At 43.3% G+C, this 21,680-nt stretch overlaps 1 protein-coding gene across 4 annotated transcripts in view; it reads left to right on the top strand.

Moving 5' to 3' along the window:
- Nucleotides 1-21,680, top strand: part of VWA8 (von Willebrand factor A domain containing 8) — a 383,005-nt gene that overhangs the window by 289,860 nt on the left and 71,465 nt on the right. Inside the window, exon 38 of one of the 4 annotated variants that reach the window (XM_060394274.1) lies at nt 19,396-19,639. The exons of the other annotated variants lie outside the window; for them this stretch is intronic. Within the exon in view, the coding sequence (XP_060250257.1) occupies nt 19,396-19,464 (69 nt within the window). The 3' untranslated portion in view covers nt 19,465-19,639. Of the gene's footprint in view, nt 1-19,395; nt 19,640-21,680 lie in introns of those variants that run through there. 4 annotated transcript variants of the gene reach the window in all.

Raw genomic sequence — 21,680 nt, 5'->3', positions numbered from 1 at the left:
AAATTATAATTTCAGTGCCCACGAATAAAGTTTTATTGGAACACAGCCCCATTCATTTCCTGACTCCAAGGGCAAAATTGGATAGTTGCAACATAGATCATATAGCCTATAAAGACTAAAAGATTTACTGTCTGGCTCTTTATAGAAAATATTTGCCAATTCCTGGTTTAGAATACAATAACCAAAAACTAACAGGCAAATTTGGCCTTGGAGTACAGGATGAAACAGGGCAAAGGCTAATAGAGTTCTGCCAAGAGAACGCACTGGTCACAGCAAACACCCTCTTCCAACAACACAAGAGAAGACTTTACACATGGACATCACCAGATGGTCGACACTGAAATCAGACTGATTATATTCTTTGCACCCAAAGATGGAGAAGCTGTGTACAGTCAGCAAAAACAAGACCGGGAGTTGACTGTGGCTCAGGTCATGAACTGATTCCCAAATTCAGACTGAAATTGAAGAAAGTGGAGAAAACCACTAGACCATTCAGGTATGACCTAAATCAAATCCCTTATGACTATACAGTGAAAGTGAGAAATAGATTTAAGGGACTAGATCTGATAGACAAGAGTGCCTGATGAACTATGGATGGAGGTTCATGACATTGTACAGGAGACAGGAATCAAGACCATCCCCAAGAAAAAGAAATGCCAAAAGGCAAAACGGCTGTCTCAAAGAGACCTTACAAATATCTGTGAAAAGAAGGGAAGTGAAAAGCAAAAGGGAAAAGGAAAGATATACCCATTTGAATGCAGAGTTCCAAAGAATAGCAAGGAGAGATAAGAAAGCCTTCCTCAGTGATCAGTGCAAAGAAATAGAGGAAAACAATGGAATGGGAAAGACTAGAGATCTCTTCAAGAAAATTAGAGATACCAAGGGAACATTTCATGCAAAGATGGGCTCAATAAAGGACAGAAATGGTATGGACCTAACAGAAGCAGAAGATATTAAGAAGAGGTGGCAAGAATACACAGAAGAACTGTACAAAAAAGATCTTCACGACCAAGATAATCACAATGGTGTGATCATTCACCTAGAGCCAGACATCCTGGAATGTGACGTCAAGTGGGCCTTAGGAAGTATCACTATGGACAAAGCTAGTAGAGGTGATGGAATTCCAGTTGAGCTATTTCAAATCCTAAAAGATGATGCTGTGAAAGTGCTGCACTCAATATGCCAGCAAATTTGGAAAATTCAGCAGTGGCCACAGGACGGGAAAAGGTCAGTTTTCATTCCAATCCCAAAGAAAGGCAATGCCAAAGAATGCTCAAACTACCACACAATTGGCACTCATCTCACACGCTAGTAAATTAATGCTTAAAATTCTCCAAGCTAGGCTTTAGCAATACGTGAACCATGAACTTCCAGATGTTCAAGCTGGTTTTAGGAAAGCTAGAGGAACCAGAGATCAAATTGCCAACATCCCCTGGATCATCAAAAAAAGCAAGAGAGTTCCAGAAAAACATCTATTTCTGCTTTATTGACTATGCCAAAGCCTTTGACTATGAGGATCACAATAAACTGTGGAAAATTCTGAAAGAGATGGGAATACCAGACCACCTAACCTGCCTCTTGAGAAACGTGTATGCAGGTCAGGAAGCAACAATTAGCACTGGACATGGAACAACAGACTGGTTCCAAATAGGAAAAGGGGTGTATCAGGGCTGTATATTGTCACCCTGCTTATTTAACTTACATGCAGAGTACTTCATGAGAAACGCTGGGCTGGAAGAAGCACAAGCTGGAATCAAGATTGCCGGGAGAAATATCAGTAACCTCAGATATGCAGATGACACCACCCTTATGGTAGAAAGTGAAGAAGAACTAAAGAGCTTCTTGATGAAAGTGAAAGAGGAGAATGAAAAAGTTGGCTTAAAGCTCAACATTCAGAAAATGAAGATCATGTCATCTGGTCCCATCACTTCGTGGGAAATAGATGGGGAAACAGTGGAAACAGTGTCAGACTTTATTTGGGGGGGCTCCAAAATCACTGCAGATGATGGCTGCAGCCATGAAATTAAAAGACGCTTACTCCTTGGAAGGAAAGTTATGACCAACCTAGATAGCATATTCAAAAGCAGAGACATTACTTTGCTAGCAAAGGTCCATCTAGTCAAGGCCATGGTTTTTCCAGTGGTCATGTATGGATGTGAGAGTTTGACTATAAAGAAAGCTGAGCACCGAAGAATTGATGCTTTTGAACTGTGGTGTTGGGGAAGACTCTTGAGAGTCCCTTGGACTGCAAGGAGGTCCAAGTCCATCGTAAAGGAGATCAGTCCTGGGTGTTCATTAGAAGAACTGATGTTGAAGCTGAAATTCCAGTACTGTGGCCACCTGATGTGAAGAGCTGACTCATTGGAAAAGACCCTGATCCTGGAAAAGATTGAAGGCAAGAGGAGAAGGGGACGACAGAGGATGAGATGGTTGGATGGCATCACCAACTCAGTGTACATGGGTTTGGGTGGACTTCAGGAATTGGTGATGGACAGGGAGGCCTGGCATGCTGCCGTGTATGGGGTCGCAAAGAGTCAGACACATCTGAGCGACTGAACTGAACTGAACCAAAGAGATATAATCTACCTCTGCTTTCTGCATTGTTACATACCTACCCTGAGATAATTATTTAAAAATGAAATCTGCTTAAATCAGAGGGAAGGAAAAGAAAGGAAGGAAAACAAACATCTCAAAAAATTATTTAGGTATAAAAGATAAAAATTATATTTTTCCTCCCCAAGTTATATGCATGACCCCTGACAAATCTCAGAGTATATCAAGTATGTATTTTGGGGTTTATATGAAGTTTATGTCACAATAATAAGCAACATAACTATATTAATAATTGGAGGAAAAAATCCAGTCTGGTCCAGTGTGTTTTTTATTGTTTATGCATCTTACAAGTGACAAAGCAAATTCTCCAGTCACAGAAGAATGAGAAGAATGAAGCTCTCCACACAGCTCTTAAACATGCATTTCCAGGCTTTCCTGGTGGTCCAGTGGATAGGAATCTGCTGCCAATGCAGGAGACATGGGTTCAATCCCTGGTCTGGAAAGATCCCATGTGGCTCGGGGCATCTAAGCCTGTGTGCGCTACGGCTGCTGAGCCTGTGCTCTAGAGCCTGAGGGCCCTGACTGCTGAGTCCACGGGCCACGACTACTGAAGCCCGCACCCCTGGAGCACGTGCTCTGCAGCAAGAGAAGCCACCACAGCTAGAGAGAAGCCCTCAGAGCAACGGAGACCCAGCACAGCCTAAAGTAAGTGAGTTAGTTAAAATTTAAGACAACAACATTCATTTCCATGCCTCGTACCTTCCCTCATGCTCATGTTGTCCTGTCTGGTTGGACTGCCCATCACTCACTTCTGTGTCATCCTTTAAGGCTGAGCAGATGGCACCAACCTGCCCACCCCCATCAGAATTCACCCCTCCATGGCATCCCCGAGCCCTGGTCACACTGCAGTCTCTTACTTTGATGTGTGTCAGAAGGCAAGCTTCCCAAGAGCAGAATTCATGCCCCATTTAGGCATCTGCTTGGGCATCTGATACCTGATCAGAGCTCAATAAATTCTTGATAAATCAGTGAATAAGTACGTGGATGTGTAATTAATTTGGTCATTTAAAGCTTTTGTGAGGTCTTTCAGAGGGATGGTAAAAGCTGCCAGCTCCTTCGGTGTTTTCCAGAAGGCTGAATCTTCTGTTTCTGTGAGTTCACTGTTCACTCGCTGACTATTGCCTAGATTGGCAAAGGACCGAATGGCAATACGTCTCTCACTCCCTAGTTTTTCCTACACGTGTTGGTTTGTGGCTGCAGAATGAACACCTGTGAACCAGGGAGCCAAAACTGAGTTCAATTTCCAGTTGTATCCAGTGACTGTAGGCGAGCCATTTAATCCTTTGGAAGCTGCATCTCCCCATGTGTAAAATGAATCTAATCATAGCAGCTGCCTCGCAGAACTGTATAAACCAAATGAGATAACATGTGTTCAAGTGCTCTGCACACTGACAAGTAGTATATGAATGTGAAGTGTTATTACTCACTAGCATAAATCTGTATAGTAAATGTAGAATCAATTATAGAGCATGGGGAACTAATTTTAAAATTCATAAAGAGCTGTTGAATTAAATTTGATATTTTGGGGACACATGTTGAGTATGTACAGTAACTCATTTTATTGGAGGAGAAGTTGACACTTTGACCATAACTTACACTGAGTAGGATGAACAGTCCAAGGAATTAGATTCTTCCCTGTCCCAACCAGTTTTGCAGAGGTTTGATGATTGTAGGATGATTCTAATTTTATTTCTAACTTGTGCAAGCAACCGCTCATGGTAGAATGTCTTCCTTCTGAGATATGAGGCCGAGTGCATGCATAATGCACTCTGATATACTGTATTTCCTTCAGCTCTAAATTTCTGTGGTCTGTTGTAAGCCTGGTAACTGGGAATGAATTCTGTTTTACCGCTAATAGACATTACAAAGTTGAAAGTGCATTTCAGCAGAAAAAATAGCACCCCCTCTTTAACAGCAAATCTTTGGGAATGATAGGATGAAAGAAAAAATAACCTCATAATTAAATAGTAACAGTACTTTAAAAATTAGCAATACTCAAAATAGCAATCAAAAAAATTTGCTCTACTCAAAATTATTCACAAAGAAACATGTACATAGTAGAGGTATCCCACCAGAAATACAGATAATATGATTATCTGCCTGACTATAACTCATAAATTTTTCTTCTAATTCATGTATACCTGCTGATTACCTAGCATTTCCTTATAGTATTCTTGAGTATATGAAGATAAAAGTTACCCTAAACATTACAATATCTAATCTTTACCTAAAAATTGAAGTTTGCTTGAGGTTCAGAGTCTTCCTGCTCTAATCCATTCTACATAGACTGCTGAGTCAAATTTTCTTAAATGTCAACTCTGAACATGTCTCCCTAGATGAGAAATCTTCAGAAATTGTGCCATGGCCAAGGTGGAATACAATCCACTCTTCCTGGCACCCAGAGCCCCCACAGCATGCCCCAGCCTACAAACACCCAGCTTGCACTCTACCCAAGCCAAACTCCTCCCCAGACACAGCCCATTTTTGCCTTCCCCCGCACTTTTGCTAGCATTTGCTTGCCATCTGCAGCCCATTCCCTTCCACCACTACCCCTTTTGGGTCTTCCCTGGAGGCTCAGCTGGTAAAGAATCCTCCTGCAGTGTGGGAGACCTGGGTTCAATCCCTGGGTTGGGAAGATCCCCTGGAGAAGGGAATGGGTCCCCACTCCAGTATTCTGGCCTGGAGAATTCCATGGACAGAGGAGCCTGGCGGGCTGCAAGTCCATGGGGTTGCAGAGTCGGGCACAGCTGAGTGACTTCCACTTCGCTTCTCTCACTCCCTCTTCCCTGTTTCTGCGGGTCACAGGCATCCAATCTCAGACGCCCGTGCCAGATGCTCCCTCCCCAGCCCGTCCGCTCGGTGGGTGCAGCCTCCTCCTCCTCCTGACTCCACCCACTAGGTTCATACCTTTCATGTGGCCCTTACACAGCCTGCCTTGAATTCTGTGTGAAATTATCTCCTCTTACTCTCTTTTACAACATGTTTAAGTATTTGAAGCCAGGGACTGTGTTTTCCTCATACTTATTTTTCCTTAGTTCTGGTATATATTATATTTAACAAATTATCAATAATTTAAAAAAAAGAAAATTCAGCCACTTAATCCAGCAATGAGTGGTGTCAAGTATTCAGTCCTCTTCCTGGGTCATAGCCGAGGCTTCACACTGCGTCCTCTGTAGAGGAAGGGTCAAGCTCTCTGGGGCTTCTTTTATAAAAGCACTAATCCCATTCATGAGAGCGGAGCTCTCATGACCTAAACACCCCCCAAAGGCCCTACTTCCTAATACCTCACATCAGGGGTTAAGATTTTAACATATAAGTGTGGGGCAATAGAAACATTCAGGCCATAGAACAATCTAAAAGATAAGTCTTCTGATTCATAGTCATGGATGCCCTATTTGTTTAGGTGTTCTTTAATTTTTTTCAAGAATGTTTTATAGTTTTTAGAGAATATGTTTTGCGCTGTTTTACTCTTTTTGATGCTATTATAATTAGAACTTAATTTCATCTTCAGATTGTTTCATTGCTACTGTATATGAACGCAATTGACTTTTATTTTGTATCATGTATCCCACAAATTTGGTGAACTTATTAGTTCTGATGGTGTTTAGTGGATTCCTTAGGATTTTCTACGTGTACAAGACTACTTTATCTGCACATAGAGGTAGCTTTAGTTCTTTCTTTCCAAGCTTGATGCCTTTTGTTTCCATTTCATACCTGATTGACTAGACTCTTCGGTACATTGTTAAATTGGTGCTGCATGGGCGTCCCTGTCTTGTTACTCATCAAGGAAGAGAAGTCAGTCTTTTATCATTAAGCATGGTGTTAGCTGTGGGGTTTTTTTGGTAGATAACCTTTATCAGTTTGAGGGAGTTCCCTTACATTCCTAGTTTACTGAGTGTTCTTATCGTGAAAGAGTGTTGAATTTTGTCAAATGCTTTTTATGAAGCCTATGAAGGTAATTCATGTGTTTTTCCCCCCACTTTGTTCTATTAATATGGTGTTTTGTATTAATTGAATTTCATGGGAAACCAATCTTGCATTCCTGGGATAAAGCCCAGTATTGCTGGTTTTAAGTTTGCTATTATTTTGTTGAAAACTCTTGCATCTATTTTTATGAAAGATACTGATCTGTAGTATTCTCTCCTGTGATATCTTTTTGTGATTTTTGGTATCAGAATATTGGCTTCATAGAATCAGTTGAAAAGTATTTCTTATAACAATTCTTGCAAAGAGTTGCTATTAATTCTTCTATAAATATCTGAACAGATTCAATGGTGAAGCCATCTGGGCCTGGACTTTCCTTCGTGGGCAGTTTTTGAGTCACTAACTCAGGCTCTGTACTTGTTATAGGCAACCTGAGAACTTAAGGGTATTAGATTATATGAGGCTAGGACTTAGGAATGTCTTACCTATTGCTTACGCCTTGCCTCCGCAGGATTCCAAACCAAGTGAACACAAGAAATATAGCCGAAAGGGACACCAAGTACCAATGTGTATATACTAGGTTATTAGTAAATGGACCAGTACCTGATCTCGGGTGCAGTGGCCTGGGGCAGTTCTTGGTTCCCAGCCAGAGACTGGACTGGGAAAGGAAAGGACAGATGCTAGCCACCAGACCAGTGGTCAGTGACAAAGGTCCTGGCCCTTCGGCTTTGCGGGAAAGAATTTCCACAAAGAGGGAAAGTAGTGGAGCAGGTCAAGTATGTATTGGGAGGAAAAAGAGTACAGTACCTACGGACAGACACACAGGCAGACTCAGGGAGAGCCTCTGAGCTGCCGAGTCATGGCCCTCAGGGTAGTTCACCATGGCTTTTATGGGGGTTTCTTCTGGGTCTCCTTTGGCCAATCATTTTGCTTTGTCTGGTTCAGGTGTATCAAATCGGTGTGTCTCAGGGCTCTCCCATGTGTGCTGCATGCATCTCTTAGCCAAGATGGATTTTACCGAAAAGGCATCTGGGTAGAACATCCCTTGACATCACTCTCCTTTGGCCTCGAAGGGGCCTTTCTACGCATGTGCTGTCAGGGCTGTCTCCTGACTTCGAGAGCAAGAAATATGTAGAAATTAAGCCTCCTGGCCTTAATTGCCCTGCTATTCTTGTCTTGGAGTTTCTGTCAATAGAGAGTGAATCTCCGGTTGCTTTGCCTTGGGGGAGCCCATCTTCCTTCTGCCTCATACCCATCTACTCTCATTGCAGGAGTAGTAAGAGAAAGCAAGACTTAAGCCTGGCAGCCAAAGTGGGTCTTCCTGCTTCCTTCCCTTAGACTCTGAGCCACACCTGCAGAAGCCCCAGCCTGACCTCCCCCGTCAGGCGCAGGCACGGGAGAGGTAGAGCAGAGAGAAACAGACCGACTAGATTTCCCTAAAGGAGACAAGTCATAAGCCAATCAGCTCATTTCACCAATGTGGGAGCCACCAGGAAGCCTATGACGCATTTAGCACACAGTGATGGCACACGTGGGAAATGGAGCCCAGGGGATGACCTGGTCTTTGCCAAGTCGGATGGGCAGTTCCACCCTGCCAGATGCCAGGAAGAGAGACACGGCAGACAAGAGCCGAAGGAAGGAGCCAAACTTCCTCTCCTACGAGGAGCGAAGCTGTGGATCATATCCAGTCCATTCTTCCGGTCCCGAACTAATGGCTCCTCTTTTTTTCTTTTTAAACAAATGACTCACACCTGTTTACTATGGTGAAAATCATGAAATGGGGGAAATCTGGCATAACTCATAAAAGGACCAACTCTGGAACCAGACAGACCAGCCTCTGCATCCTGGCTCCTCTCCATACCAGCTGTGTGACTGCAAACAACTCACTGTACGTTCCCAAGCCTCAGGCTCTTCACATTAAATGGGAGTGATAAAACTTGAGATAACCCATGGGTAGAGTGTATGACAAGTACTGATATACATGACCCATGCATATTTCAGCATATGGCAAATAGTAGCGCGCAGTAAATATTTGCAGGGCTTCCCTGGTGGCTCAGTGGGAAAGAATCCGCCTGCAATGCAGGAAGATGTGGTTTTGACCCCTGGTCCAGGAAGATCCCCTGGAGAAGGGAATGGTCACCCACTCCAGTATTCTTGCCTGGAAAATCCCAGAGGAGGAGGTGGCTGGCGGGCTACAGTCCATGGGGTCAGAACGAGTCGGACACGACTTAGCGACTGAACACCAACAACCAAATGTTAGGTATCATTAATAACTTTAGGTACCTCAGAGATCACAAGGTAACCCCAGTGAGTAAGCTGAGCCCTGGAAAGATTAAGTGACATATCTGAGATTGTACATATACTTGATGGCAGCAGCTGAAAAGGCAGTTCTGTGTTTTTAGGACTCTTCCTTTCCTTGGGGAATGGAACTGGGGAAGAGGGCATTGGAATCATCCTTGCTTACTGTTTTTACAGCATGAGCCTTGTGGCTTCTCTGCCTGCCTCTGTCCTTTCCCAGAATGTGGAATCTCGTGTTCCGCCCCCAGGAGACTCGCTGGGCCCGTTCCAGCCAGAGGTGGTCTCCAGAGACGCCATCGCCCTCTCTCAGTGCTGTATCCTGTTCCCCCACATGGGATAGGTCATTCAAGAGCTCCTCTGTGTCCTCCACTCTCCCAGGAACTCCGAGGGAGCAACGAGCTCCTTTATCAGTCTGACTGAATGACACACTCATTCCATGAGATTGCAAAGAACTGATGTTGCCCAGATCCGTGCAAGGGGACGGAGGAGGGGATGCCACACAGATGCACACTAAGCCCGGCCACACTGGGGCCTGGAGGACATCTGAGTCTCGTTTCATGCTCAGTGTTTGGAAATAGAAAACCCAAAAGGAAATCTCAACATCCTCTGACCCTGAGTTGTGCTCCTCCTCATATTCCAGCAGTTGAGCAATCCTTCCTTAATGATGAGAGAAAGAACCCCAGCATCTGGCTGCAGTGGGGTTTGGGCTGGTGACGGTGATCATAGGATGTCTGCAAAATCTGCAGATGGGTAAGGAAAGATCTCTGCCTTTCCGTAATAGTTATATAACTTGGTTGTAGCGTGTAGCCCTATTCAATATTATCAACATAATTACCAGCATCAATTTTTAGTTATTGAGAACTAGGCTTAGAAAGAATAAAACTTTAAAGTAGGAAAATTAAATGTTTTAGCTTACTGAAATCTCATAATTTCTGTCAGTTTAAAATATTAATAGTTGTCTTCTATGATCATAACGAAGTCTGCTTTTACTGCAGTATAGACCCGGGAACTATTCTCATTTGTAATAAGCTGTAAGGGAAAGAATGGGAGAGAGAATGTGTGTGTGTAACTGAGTCACTGTGCAGTATACCTGAAACTAACACAGCGCTGTGAATCAGCTGTTCCTCAGTTTTTAAAAAATCTTTCAAACTCTAGTGCCCTATAACTTTTAAAGTTTTTTGCTAAATGGAAAGCATCAGCCTAATATTTTAAACTTTCTCATAAAACATTTCTTGATTCATGAAGACTCTAGGCATAAATGATGTCGCTTGCAGTTTATGACATGACTTGCCTTTAGTAGTACTCTGATCTGTGTGATATTATTGCTATTACAAAGGTAATTATAACTGTATCACTTCTGAGACAATAAAAACGTTTTTGTAGGTCTGTATGCAAAGCATGTGAAGAAAAAGATTATTTTACTGACTGCCAAATGTAGCTTCAAGCAAGAACTATTGTGCAGGAACTTTTATAGACATAGATGAAATTCCTTTTGCCATTTGAACAGTGTTTACATTCAGGAAAGTTCACAGTTAAGTCTTTGACATACTGTGAAAGGATCTTTTGTTCTCTAGAAAAACATACTTCCTCATCCTTTGAGTCACCTTGTTTTTATTCCCTTGTTTACTTTTCAGGGGAAATAATGCCCACCCCCCAAGAAATGTCAAGGGAAGAACTGTTTCAGAAATCAAGGTCTTTCCCCGTTGGGGAAAAGGGCTTGGTTACTGGCAGAAAAAAATTGGAAATATTTTTAAAACCTGAATGAGATAAGTAATGTAATCTCAAGCTTCAGAAGAATTATTTGGATAGGATTTTATCCAAGGCTAAAAAGGGGAGTCTTTTTTTTATCATCATAATTAGCAGTGATCAGGCTCAGGAAACCTGAGACACTGCTTGGGGCTACAGAGTCCAGAGGTACGTTTTAAATTTTTAATTAATTAATTTTTGGCCGCGCTGGGTCTCCGTTGCCGTGCACAGGTTTTCTAGGTGCAGAGAGCGGGGGCTACTCTCTAGCTGCCGTGCGCAGGGTTCTCACCGCGGTGACCTCTCTCACACCGGAGCACGGGCTATAGGCGAGCAGGCTCCTAGTTGTGGCACACGGGCTTGTTGCCTCAAAGCATCTGAAATCTTTCCAGACCGGAGGTCAAACCCATATTCCCTGCATTCAGTTCAGTTCAGTTGCTCAGTCGTATCCGACTCTTTGCAACCCCATGAACCACAGCATGCCAGGCCTCCCTGTCCATCACCAACTCCCAGAGTTTACCCAAACCCATGTCCACTGAGTCAGTGATGCCATCCAACCATCTCATCCTCTGTCGTCCCCTTCTCCTCCTGCCTTCAATCTTTCCCAGCATCAGGGTCTTTTCCAATGACTCAGCTCTTTGCATCAGGTGGCCTATGTACTGGAGTGTCAGCTTCAGCATCATTCCTTCCAGTGAACACCCAGGACTGATCTCCTTTAGGATGGACTGGCTGGGTCTCCTTGCAGTCCAAAGGACTCTCAAGAGTCTTCTCCAACATTACAGTTCAAAAGCATCAATTCTTTGGTGCTCAGCTTTCTTATAGCCCAACTCTCACATGACTACTGGAAAAACTGTAGCCTTGACTAGACAGACCTTTGCTGACAAAGTAATGTCTCTGCTTTTTAATATGCTCTCTAGGTTGGTCATAACTTTGCTTCCAAGGAGTTAGCGTCTTTTAATTTCATGGCTGCAGTCACCATCTCCAGTGATTTTGGAGCCCCCCAAAATAAAGTCTGTCACTGTTTTCACTGTTTCCCCATCTATTTGCCATGAAGTGATGGGACCGGATGCCATGATCTTCGTTTTCTGAATATTGAGGTTTAAGCCAACTTTTTCACTCTCCTCTTTCACCTTCATCAAGAGGCTCTTTAGTCCTTCACTTTCTACCATAAGGGTGGTGTCATCTGCATATCTGAGGATATTGATATTTCTCCCGGCAATCTTAATTCCACTTGTGCTTCATCCAGCCCAGCGTTTCTCATGATGTACTCTGCTTATTAGCAGGCAGATTCTTAACAGTCTGAATCACAGTCACAACAATCAGAATCGATCTGACTCTGAATCACCGGGGAAGTCCCAGAGGTACTTTTATACTATGTTAGTAAAGAGCCCCTCTGCTAATTGTGTACATTGTCTGCGACATACATCGTATGACATTTCCCCCTGGCCGGTGGAATCCAGAACTAGTTTTATGAGAAACGCCACTCCTATCTGAATTATCTGAGTAATATTTATTTATCAATAAATAATATGACTGATTGTACATGTGACTTCAAAACTGATTTTGAAAGGAAGAAGCATCGCTGTTTTTTTCATCACCAGATGCGCAGTGCTGGCACAGTGCCCTGCACTTCCCTGGACACCCAGTAAACATGTGTTCCTCAGATGAATGAAATAAATGCTTGGGCTTTCAGGAGGAGAATTTCAAACAACAGTCTTGAATGAATACATGTGCTTGCCTTTTTTTTTTTTTTTTCGATTACATCATTCTGTAGATATACTCTGTGTGTTAGTGTGTTTTTATGCTGCTGCTCTTTATGTAGCTTCAGTTGTGTTCCAACTCTTCGCAACCCCGTGGACTGCAGCTCCTCTGTCCATGGGATTCTCCAGGCAAGAATACTGGAATGGGTTGCCAGTCCCTTCTGTAGGGGATCTTCCTGACCCAGGGGTCAAACCTGCATCTCCTGTGTCTTCAGTAGTGCAGGCAGATTCTTTACCATTGAGCCAGCGGGTAAGCCCTGGTATGTGTATCTGTCCTTATCTAATTTGCATAAGTGAAACAATCCTTGAGGTTTGGGGATTATCCACTCAAACCCCTCTATAATCACCCTTACTCTGAGACCTAATTTGCATAAGTGAAAGAATCCTAGAGGTTTAGGGATTATCCATTCAGACCCTTCATCAGTTCAGTTCAGTTGCTCACTCGTATCCGACTCTGCGACCCCATGAATTGCAGCACGCCAGGCCTCCCTGTCCATCACCATCTCCCGGAGTTCACTCAGACTCACGTCCATCGAGTCAGTGATGCCATTCAGCCATCTCATCCTCTGTCGTCCCCTTCTCCTCCTGCCCCCAATCCCTCCCAGCATCAGAGTTTTTTCCAATGAGTCAACTCTTCGCATGAGGTGGCCAAAGTACTGGAGTTTCAGCTTTAGCATCATTCCTTCCAAAGAACACCCAGGACTGACCTCCTTTAGAATGGACTGGTTGGATCTCCTTGCAGTCCAAGGGACTCTCAAGAGTCTTCTCCAACACCACAGTTCAAAAGCATCAATTCTTCGGCGCTCAGCCTTCTTCACAGTCCAACTCTCACATCCATACATGACCACTGGAAAAACCATAGCCTTGACTAGACGGACCTTAGTCGGCAAAGTAATGTCATAATCACCCTTAATCTGAGTCATCCAGAAAAATGTACCTAGGAGCTTCTTTCCATCTAGGTTGTACCATAAGTCTGTTAGTTGCTTAGTCCTGTCTGATTCTTTGCGACCCCATGGACTATAGCCCACCAGGCTCTTCTGTCCATGAAATTCTCTAGGCAGTAATACTGGAGTGGGTTGCCATGCCCTTCTCCAGGGGATCTTCCTGACCCAGGGATCGAACCCAGGTCTCCTGCGCTGCAGGCGGATTCTTTATTGTCTGAGCCACCAGGGAAACATAAGTTTGTACCACAAGCAGAGCATCTAAGGCAGTGATCTTCATGCTCTGGGATATTTCCAATGGAGGTATTTTTTGTCTGTAAATGCTAAACGGAGGTAGGATTAGTGTGTCGTATGTGGGGCAAAGGAAAGGGACTGAAGTGTGTCCATCACTGATAAGCTTTCTGTACCATCCTCCATTTACTCTTTGTAGCTCTCCATGTGACAGGCAATGATACCCCCATTTTACAGATGAAGAAACAGGATCTCATTGTGTCATATGCTTTATATACTACGTCCAGCAAGTGACACCATCAGCTTTGTACCATAGAGCAGGCTTTAAGTCTGCTGGTCATGTTCAAGATGGGCTGGTATAAAACCGATTCAGACCATGTATCAATATTATATTTTACTAACCTTCTGGAAGAGATGCTTGCCCATTGAGCTATTGTCTAAATAACCAATATTGCTTTTTATAAATCTGATATATATTAAGAAGGAAAAAGTGATTGTTTTTCAAAAATATTCCTCGCTTTCTTGAACCATATTACGCTTTGTAAAACACTGAATTCTATAACTCTCAAAAACACATTTGTTTAAAAAAAAAAAGAAAAAGTGTAAGAATAAAAAACCCACACTTATTATTTGAAGATAGTGTGATATAGTAAGAATCTGATAAGCGTGGCTTTTGGAATGAGATGGACTGGAATTTGAATCCTAGCATCACCAGATCATTTTGTGTGACAGTAAGTCACTTAACTTCTCTAGGTCTTTGATTCCTGGCTTGCAAAGTAGAAATAACCATGCCTGACATGAAGAATTGTGAGTATTAAAAGTAAAGTATGTGAAGTGCCTGAATTGTCAGCAATATGAGGGCAGGGGCAGGGGGCAGGGTGTACTGTTCACACTCTTCCCAATGCCTGGTACGAGCACAGGGAGACGCTCTTCATGCTCACTGAGTGAATGAATGAATGAATTCTTCTCAGCAGCAAGATGGTTCAACTCTGCACATAGCAATCAGGAATATTCTTTCAGAACTTTAGCGAGAGGGTAAAAATAGCACACATTCTCTTCTCTGCATTCTTGGAAATGCCTTTCTTCCTCCAGATGAATATATTCTTCAGGAGAATATAAAGAAAATGGGAAGTGCACGTCTGATGGTATCTAATTTCAAGAGAGAGAAATCCTAGGGAACGAGTGAAATACACTGAAGAGCAAAGCCTGACTTGAAATTTGTAGGCAAAGACCTGCCTTTTCCCTGGCGCTTCAGCCTCTTCCATTCTCATGTTTGAAGGTATCCACTCCTCTTAAGTCTTATTTGGAGCAGCCGTACGGCTGGAAATGTTTTGAGTCCCCTTCAGGCCCCATGTTTTGCAGCTTTGAGCAAATATATTCTCAGGAGCTCAGAAGTCGTCAAGTTCTCATTCCAGCTGCCAGAGCCGTAAAGGGGCTGCCGCATTCTGGGCAGAGTGTGCACTGCGTTAGGAAACATCAGGTTGGTGTTTGTAATACTTGCAGCAACATTGAACTTCCTGTGCGAGGTCATGAATGAACAGCAGATCATGAGTGTTAGTATAAGACTGGACTTATAGTGTTATTGTAAGAGTTACTATAAGAGAGAGGAGTGTTATTATAAGAGTGTAGAATTCTCAGCCTAAATTTCAGAAAATATTCTTGATTAAAATCCTGAGTTAACTTTTTCCCAGTGCTGATATTAATCTGATAGATATTTGGCTCATCTCTGCTGAAGAAAAAAAACAAAGAGTATTTTGTACTAAGCAGTGTCTATTTCACACTCAGAAAATAAAATAGTAATAATAATTAACACTTGGACTCCCCTAGTGGCTCAGATGGCAGAGAATCTGCGTGCAATGCAGGAGACCCAGGTTCAAACCCTGGGTTGGGAAGATCCCCTGGAGAAGGGAATGGCAACCCACTCCAGTATTCTTGCTTGGGAAATCCCATGACAGAGGAACCTGGCAGGCGATGTCTGTATGGTCGCAAAGAATTGGACATGATTGATTGACTAACACTTTCACTTTAAATAATTAACACATATAGCATTTCGTGTGGCCAGGCACTGTTCTCAGTGAGTATGCATATTAACCCTTCTTGACACATCCCTATAAGGTTGTTAACCTCATTTAACAATGAAGTACCTTACCAAACTGACAAGTACCAAGAGCCAGGATTTGAATCCAAGGAAATTGATTCCACTGTCTGTGCTCTTAACCACTATGTTAGAGGACATTTTGAGTAGCAGGAATACATGTCTCTTCTATTAAGACTGAACAAAATACATGTTTTTTGATCACCTAAGAAAAGTGCCTATGGGCAGGGTAGACCACCTCCCTACACACTGTTTTTCTTCACATGCAACGTGTCTAGGTATTGCGTGAAGGCTGATATGAGGAAATCCTCAGAAAGAGCTTTCCAAGGGTTTTCCTGTGGCTAAGAGTAGTCACTCCACTTCCCTGGAGAGAAAAATGCTGTAATATATTGAATAATAGCCCAATACAAAGCATCTGAGTTAGTCAGCTCACATACTAAGATTCTTATCTTTAAACCTTGATGAAGTCTGTCTTTATGAACTTTCAAGCCCAAGAATCCTTGGGATTTTACATAATATGATAAGAAGTAAGAAAGGAGATAACAGATTCACTCTCCCAGGGTTTGTTCCTTGAGAGCTGCACTTATCCAACCTCACTTAAAACATTTCCATGTGGGAGTGATCTTCTGGCACATATGGGCCACTGTGCAGAGCCTGCGGACTTGTTCCTTGGAAGAAAAGCTGTGATAAACCACTGTGCTGGGTTTATCTCTCAGTGCTGTGCTTAGTCTCTCAGTTGTGTCCGACTCTTTGCAACCCCACGGACTGTAGCCCGCCAGGCTCCTCTATCCATGGGATTCTCCAGGCAAGAACACTGGAGTAGGTTGCCATGTGCTCCTCCAGGGGATCTTCTCAACCCAGGAATTGAACCAGTGGCCTGTATTGCAGGCGGCTTCTTTACCAGCTGAGCTACCAGGGGAGCCCCATGGCAAACCTAGACAGTGTATTAAAAAGCAGAGACATCACTTTGCCAACAAAGGTCCATATAGTCAAAGCTATGGTTTTTGCAGTAGTCATGTATGGATGTGATAGCTGGACCATAAAGAAGGCTGAGTGCCAAAGAAATGATGCTTTTAAACTGTGGTGCTGGAAAAGACTCTTGAGAGCCCCTTGGACTGCCAGAAGATCAAACAAGTCAGTCCTAAAGGAAATCAACCCTGAATATTCATTGGAAGAATTGAGAAGCTCCAATACTTGGGCCACCTGATGCGAAAAGACCCTGATGCTGGGAAAGATTGAAGGCAGGAGGAGAAGGGGACAACAGAGGATGAGATGGTTGGATGGCATCACCGACTCAATGGACATGAGTTTGAGCAAGCTCTGGGAGATAGTGAAGGACAGGGAATCCTGGCGTGCTGCAGTCCATGGGGTCACAAAGAGACTGACACAACTGAGCAACTGAACAACAACAACAAGGGGAGGGTGAATTGCCAAAGGGCCATCTCTGGACAAATCAGTTAGGAAAAGAGTCACTTTCTCCAGACTGCCCACCCCAGAGCCTAGTGCTGGCAATGGGATTGTGTGAATTTCATTCCTGCTCACATGGAAAGAGACAGGTGGAAGGGGCACTTGGAAGGAACCCCAGCTCCAGGCGATGAGAAGGTAGCTTCAGCATTCATTCAGCACTTAACCGCTTGTTGAGATTTCCTGCTCCCCAGGCACTGTCCTGGGTGCCAGCTGTCCCAAGATGAGAAGTCCTGAATGTCTGTCCTTACTGACAAGAGCACAGGCTAAATAGAGAACCAGGAGTGTGAAGGCTGACTGCAGCTGGGAGTCTAGGGAGAAGAGGTTCTGGATCAGGCAAAGGGATCCCTGAAACTCCAGAGAAAAGATGAAGCAGGGGACCAGTGCACAGACTCATGCCACGGGAAGTCAAACTGAGACCTGGTTGCTAACAAAGAGATCCAAGGTATGGACTTGTCCCCAAGGGAAAAGGCAAGCAGTCAGGTAGAACCGAGTGCAGAGAGACAGGGCAGCAGCGGGGCTGGCTTGAGGCTGAGCAGCATTTGGGGCTAAGGCCACAGCTGGCAGAGAAACCTGTTTCCCTGGTGGCTCAGACAGTAAAGAATCTGCCTGCAATGCAGGAGACGCAGGTTCGATCCCTGGGTTGGAAAGATCCGCAGGAGAAGGGAATGGCAATCCCATGGACAGGGGAGCTGTGGGATCACAGGGTCGGACACAACTGAGTGATTGACACTTTCACTTTCTTTCAGAGTGTATAGAAGCTAGAAAAGCTGAAATGTACCTATTATGCTGTAAGTTTTCATAAAGAGTCACTGTAAGAAAACAGATACTAGAAATTTTATTTGTGAATTTTGAAAAATTAATTTTTTTATCTCAAAATTCAAACCATTCTGCTTTCAGAAAAGTGGTATTAATGTGGGCTTGAAATAAACAGATCCTTATAGATAAATATAGACAAACATGTATGCACTCTTCTGCCAGATGGTGAGACATTTATAACCCAGTATGGCCTGTGGCAATTACTACCCAGAAAGAAAGTTTAATTCAATACCCAGATGGAATAATAAACACTAACAGGCTGGGTGTCATCCACATTATTGGTTATTATAGGATGACCATGTGATTCCACGTATCAAACTGAAACGGGTGCTATTAATAATTACTTTGAGACGATAGACACTAACAGGGACTATCCTAATCCAGCAGGTCATGTGATAAACTGGTTATTAGTCATTTTATTTCTGTTTATTTTATGTAGAATGTGGTTTTGTAGGATCCCTCTGGTATTTTGGAATTATGAGTTCAGAATGTATCTTTATACAAAACATTTGCATACCAGGAAAACAGTTCCCCACTCTTCCCACTTACTGGGTCTTAATGAAAGTCTTCTTTGCATTATAAACCCGTAATGCATTCTCAAATACCACGCAGTATGAATTCAAATCAGCGTAGCTATCTGAGATCCTGGGATCGCCATGGGAGACATTATTCCCATGGTCAGAATCTCCCAAGATTGATGGAAATTGCTTTCTTTTAATAAATAAAAAGCGCATAGCAACCATCTTAGAGCTAATCATGGACACCACAGCAGGAATAGCCCATCCGCAGTAAATAGCCATTCTAACTCCTTACAAAAAAGCTGAGCCAGGACACCTAAGAAGGTTTAGAATTCCAAACGAACTTGACCTGCTATGCAAAACAACTAAGCACACCCCCCAGACATTAAATTTCTAGAGGTTTCAAAGTGAAATAATCTGTCCACTGACTTTGACTAGCATTGTAGTTTTTCTCAAAACCAGTGATCTCTGCTGCTGCTGCTAAGTCGCTTCAGTCGTGTCCAACTCTGTGCTGCCCCATAGACGGCAGCCCACCAGGCTCCCCTGTCCCTGGGATTCTCCAGGCAAGAATACTGGACTGGGTTGCCATTTCCTTCTCCAGTGCATGAAAGTGAAAAGTGGAAGTGAAGTTGCTCAGTCGTGTCCAACTCCTAGCGACCCCATGGACTGCAGCCCACCAGGCTCCTCCATCCATGGGATTTTCCAGGCAAGAGTACTGGAGTGGGCTGCCACTGCCTTCTCCACCAGTGATCTCTAGATGCTTTGAAAACTAATTATTCTTTATAGAATTCATATTTTAGTTATAATTTGTTTTTCTTATTGATAAAGTTACCTTTTTTTCTAAAAGAACTGTTACTCTTACTCCAGGTATTCATTCTAAGTACATTCCTTCCCCCAGAAAATGCCTCCAACCCCTGTATCCAGATCTTGCCCAGAAACAGCATCACTCCCTTGCTCGTCTCCTTCATCTTTTGTGTTCTTTCAAGCAGGTGCTTGAAGATTTTTTTAAGAATATGTTTGTGTATCTTGGAAGAAAAAAACAAGGCAAGATTCTTTGAAAAAAAAGTGCTGTACAAGTGTTGTTGATAAACTCAGTGGTTATCAGAGATCGAGACTGGACAAGAGAACTTCTCAGACTGATTCTGTTTCTCCCTAACCTGTTCTTGTTTATCTTGTCCTCTTTGTTTTTGTGGGTTTTTCCTTTAAACAGAATAAAGCAATTAATTGTTTGGATACTTTGCTTCAATAAATTGGAAATATCCCTTTCCAAAAGTAATCTAATAAAATAAACTTTAAAAAGAAATAAGAAGGAACATCCCTGGAGGTCCAGTGGTTAAGACTCCATGCTTCCAGTGCAGCTGGTGGGGGTTCGATCCCCAGTTAGGGAACTAAGATCCCACACTCTTCGAAGCATGGCCATATTTTTTTTTAAGACAAAAGTAATCTAACGTTTCATCATCACCAGAATGATCCACTCAAGCCCCAGTATCTAGTAATAATTGCCACCAAACAAAAGTTAAATCTGTAAGAAGCTACAGGCTTTGAAATGTATTCTACCTGCTATTTTGAGTATAAACAAATCGGATAGTGAACAGAAGCTCTGAATTTAGCATTAAATAGTCAGATCACTAGACAAAGTTCATCTAGTGCATTTAAAAATAGGCCCAACTGCTAGAAATGGAGGTTTTTAGCTAGCTAGCATATGATTTTCCCATCACTGAACTGGGTCTCCTCTGTTTCAGTTAATCTCGCCACACTTTGAATGATTACTTTTTTGCCAGATTGATTTATTTTCCCTCTTAGTCTAGCCATCTTTCAGGTTTAAAACTTTCAGCTTTATTGAGCAAAGGGAGTATCCAAAAGAATTCATTGCATCTTGGTTTGTGTAAGTCTACCAGCAGGAGAATTTTATCACTCCCTCGGGGTGACTCAGAACCGTTCGGGTACCGCTGCCTGGTAAACTATTTCTCTTTATTTATGGTGTGTGAAACGTGAGGGAGAGTAAAATTTGGCCCCCGTGAGCGTTCCCCAAGCCTGCACATTGCTTTACTTCTGCTCCAAACACTGACGTGAGCAGGCTCTGCCGCAGACAGACCCAAAGGTCACTTTTCCATTTTGTTCAGATTGAGAAATACTTCAGATATCTGTCTTTTGTATCTAAGAAGAATAGGAGCTGGGGGAGGGAGTCGTTTCATTTCCTTGAATTTTCTTTGCTGGCCTGTGAGGAGCCCTCTTGAAATTGTAAAACAGTGTGGAGACCCGGCCCACATTGGGAACACGGTTGCTCCCCAGCTCAGCCCACCCCTTTGCTGAGAGGTTGCTGTTGCTGAAATCCTCTGTTCTTATAAATATAGCTCACTTGATGTCCCAAGAGTCTACCTCCACGTGCATAAGGCCAATCTGTATAAATCAGATAACATTTCCTCTTGGATGTATATGCTATTGTTAAGTTGCTCAATCATGTCCAGCTCTTTGTGACCCCATGGGCTGTAGCCCATCAGGCTCCTGTGTCTGGAATTCTCCAGGCAAGAATGCTGGAGTGGGTTGCCATGTCCTTCTCTAGGGGATCTTCCTGACCCAGGGATCGAACCAGTGTCTCCTGCATTGCAGGCAGATTCCTTACCATCTGAGCCACCTGGGAAGCCCTCTTGGATGTACAAAACCACTTCAAGGGTTGCAAACATAATCGGAAGGCATGCTGCGTGTTTCAGTTATGCCTCTGGGCTGTGGGCTGGTGCTTTTAAGGTGCCCAGAGGATGGCAGAGGGAAAACCACAGCTGGGTTAGTAAGGTTATTGTGTCACAGAAGACACTGTGGAGGAGGCCTGCATGGGGAGAGCCCAGGAGAATGAAAGCAGCTGTTGGTTGAGAAATTCAGGAATGACCTCTAGAAGATGTCATTTTCAGGACTGCTTTCCTCACGTCCAGACACCTGCAGTTTGTCCAGATTATAGTTTTGGATTTTATTCATCTGATTTCTTTCTTTATCTTTTTTTTCCCACAACCAGCATATCTATCTCCTATGTACTTAGTAATCTTCAAACAGGTGACCGTGTTCCACAAAACTTCCGTTTAAAGGAATGTGTTGGGAAATTGTAAAATTATGTTGACTGTTGTAAAAAGTCTCTTAAGCCTAGAATGCATAGTAATGGAGTTTCCGTGGTGGCTCAGATGGAAAAGAATCCACCTGCAACGCAGGAGACTCAGGCTCGATCCCTGGGTTGGGAAGATCCCCTGAGAAGGGAGTGGCTACCGACCCTAGTATTCTTGCCTGG

The sequence above is a fragment of the Ovis aries genome, chromosome 10 (genome assembly GCF_016772045.2).
Source record: "Ovis aries strain OAR_USU_Benz2616 breed Rambouillet chromosome 10, ARS-UI_Ramb_v3.0, whole genome shotgun sequence".
NCBI classification, from domain to species: Eukaryota; Metazoa; Chordata; class Mammalia; order Artiodactyla; family Bovidae; genus Ovis; species Ovis aries.
Note: the sequence above shows the minus strand (reverse complement) of the source record. Positions and strands in the feature narration are given on the sequence as shown.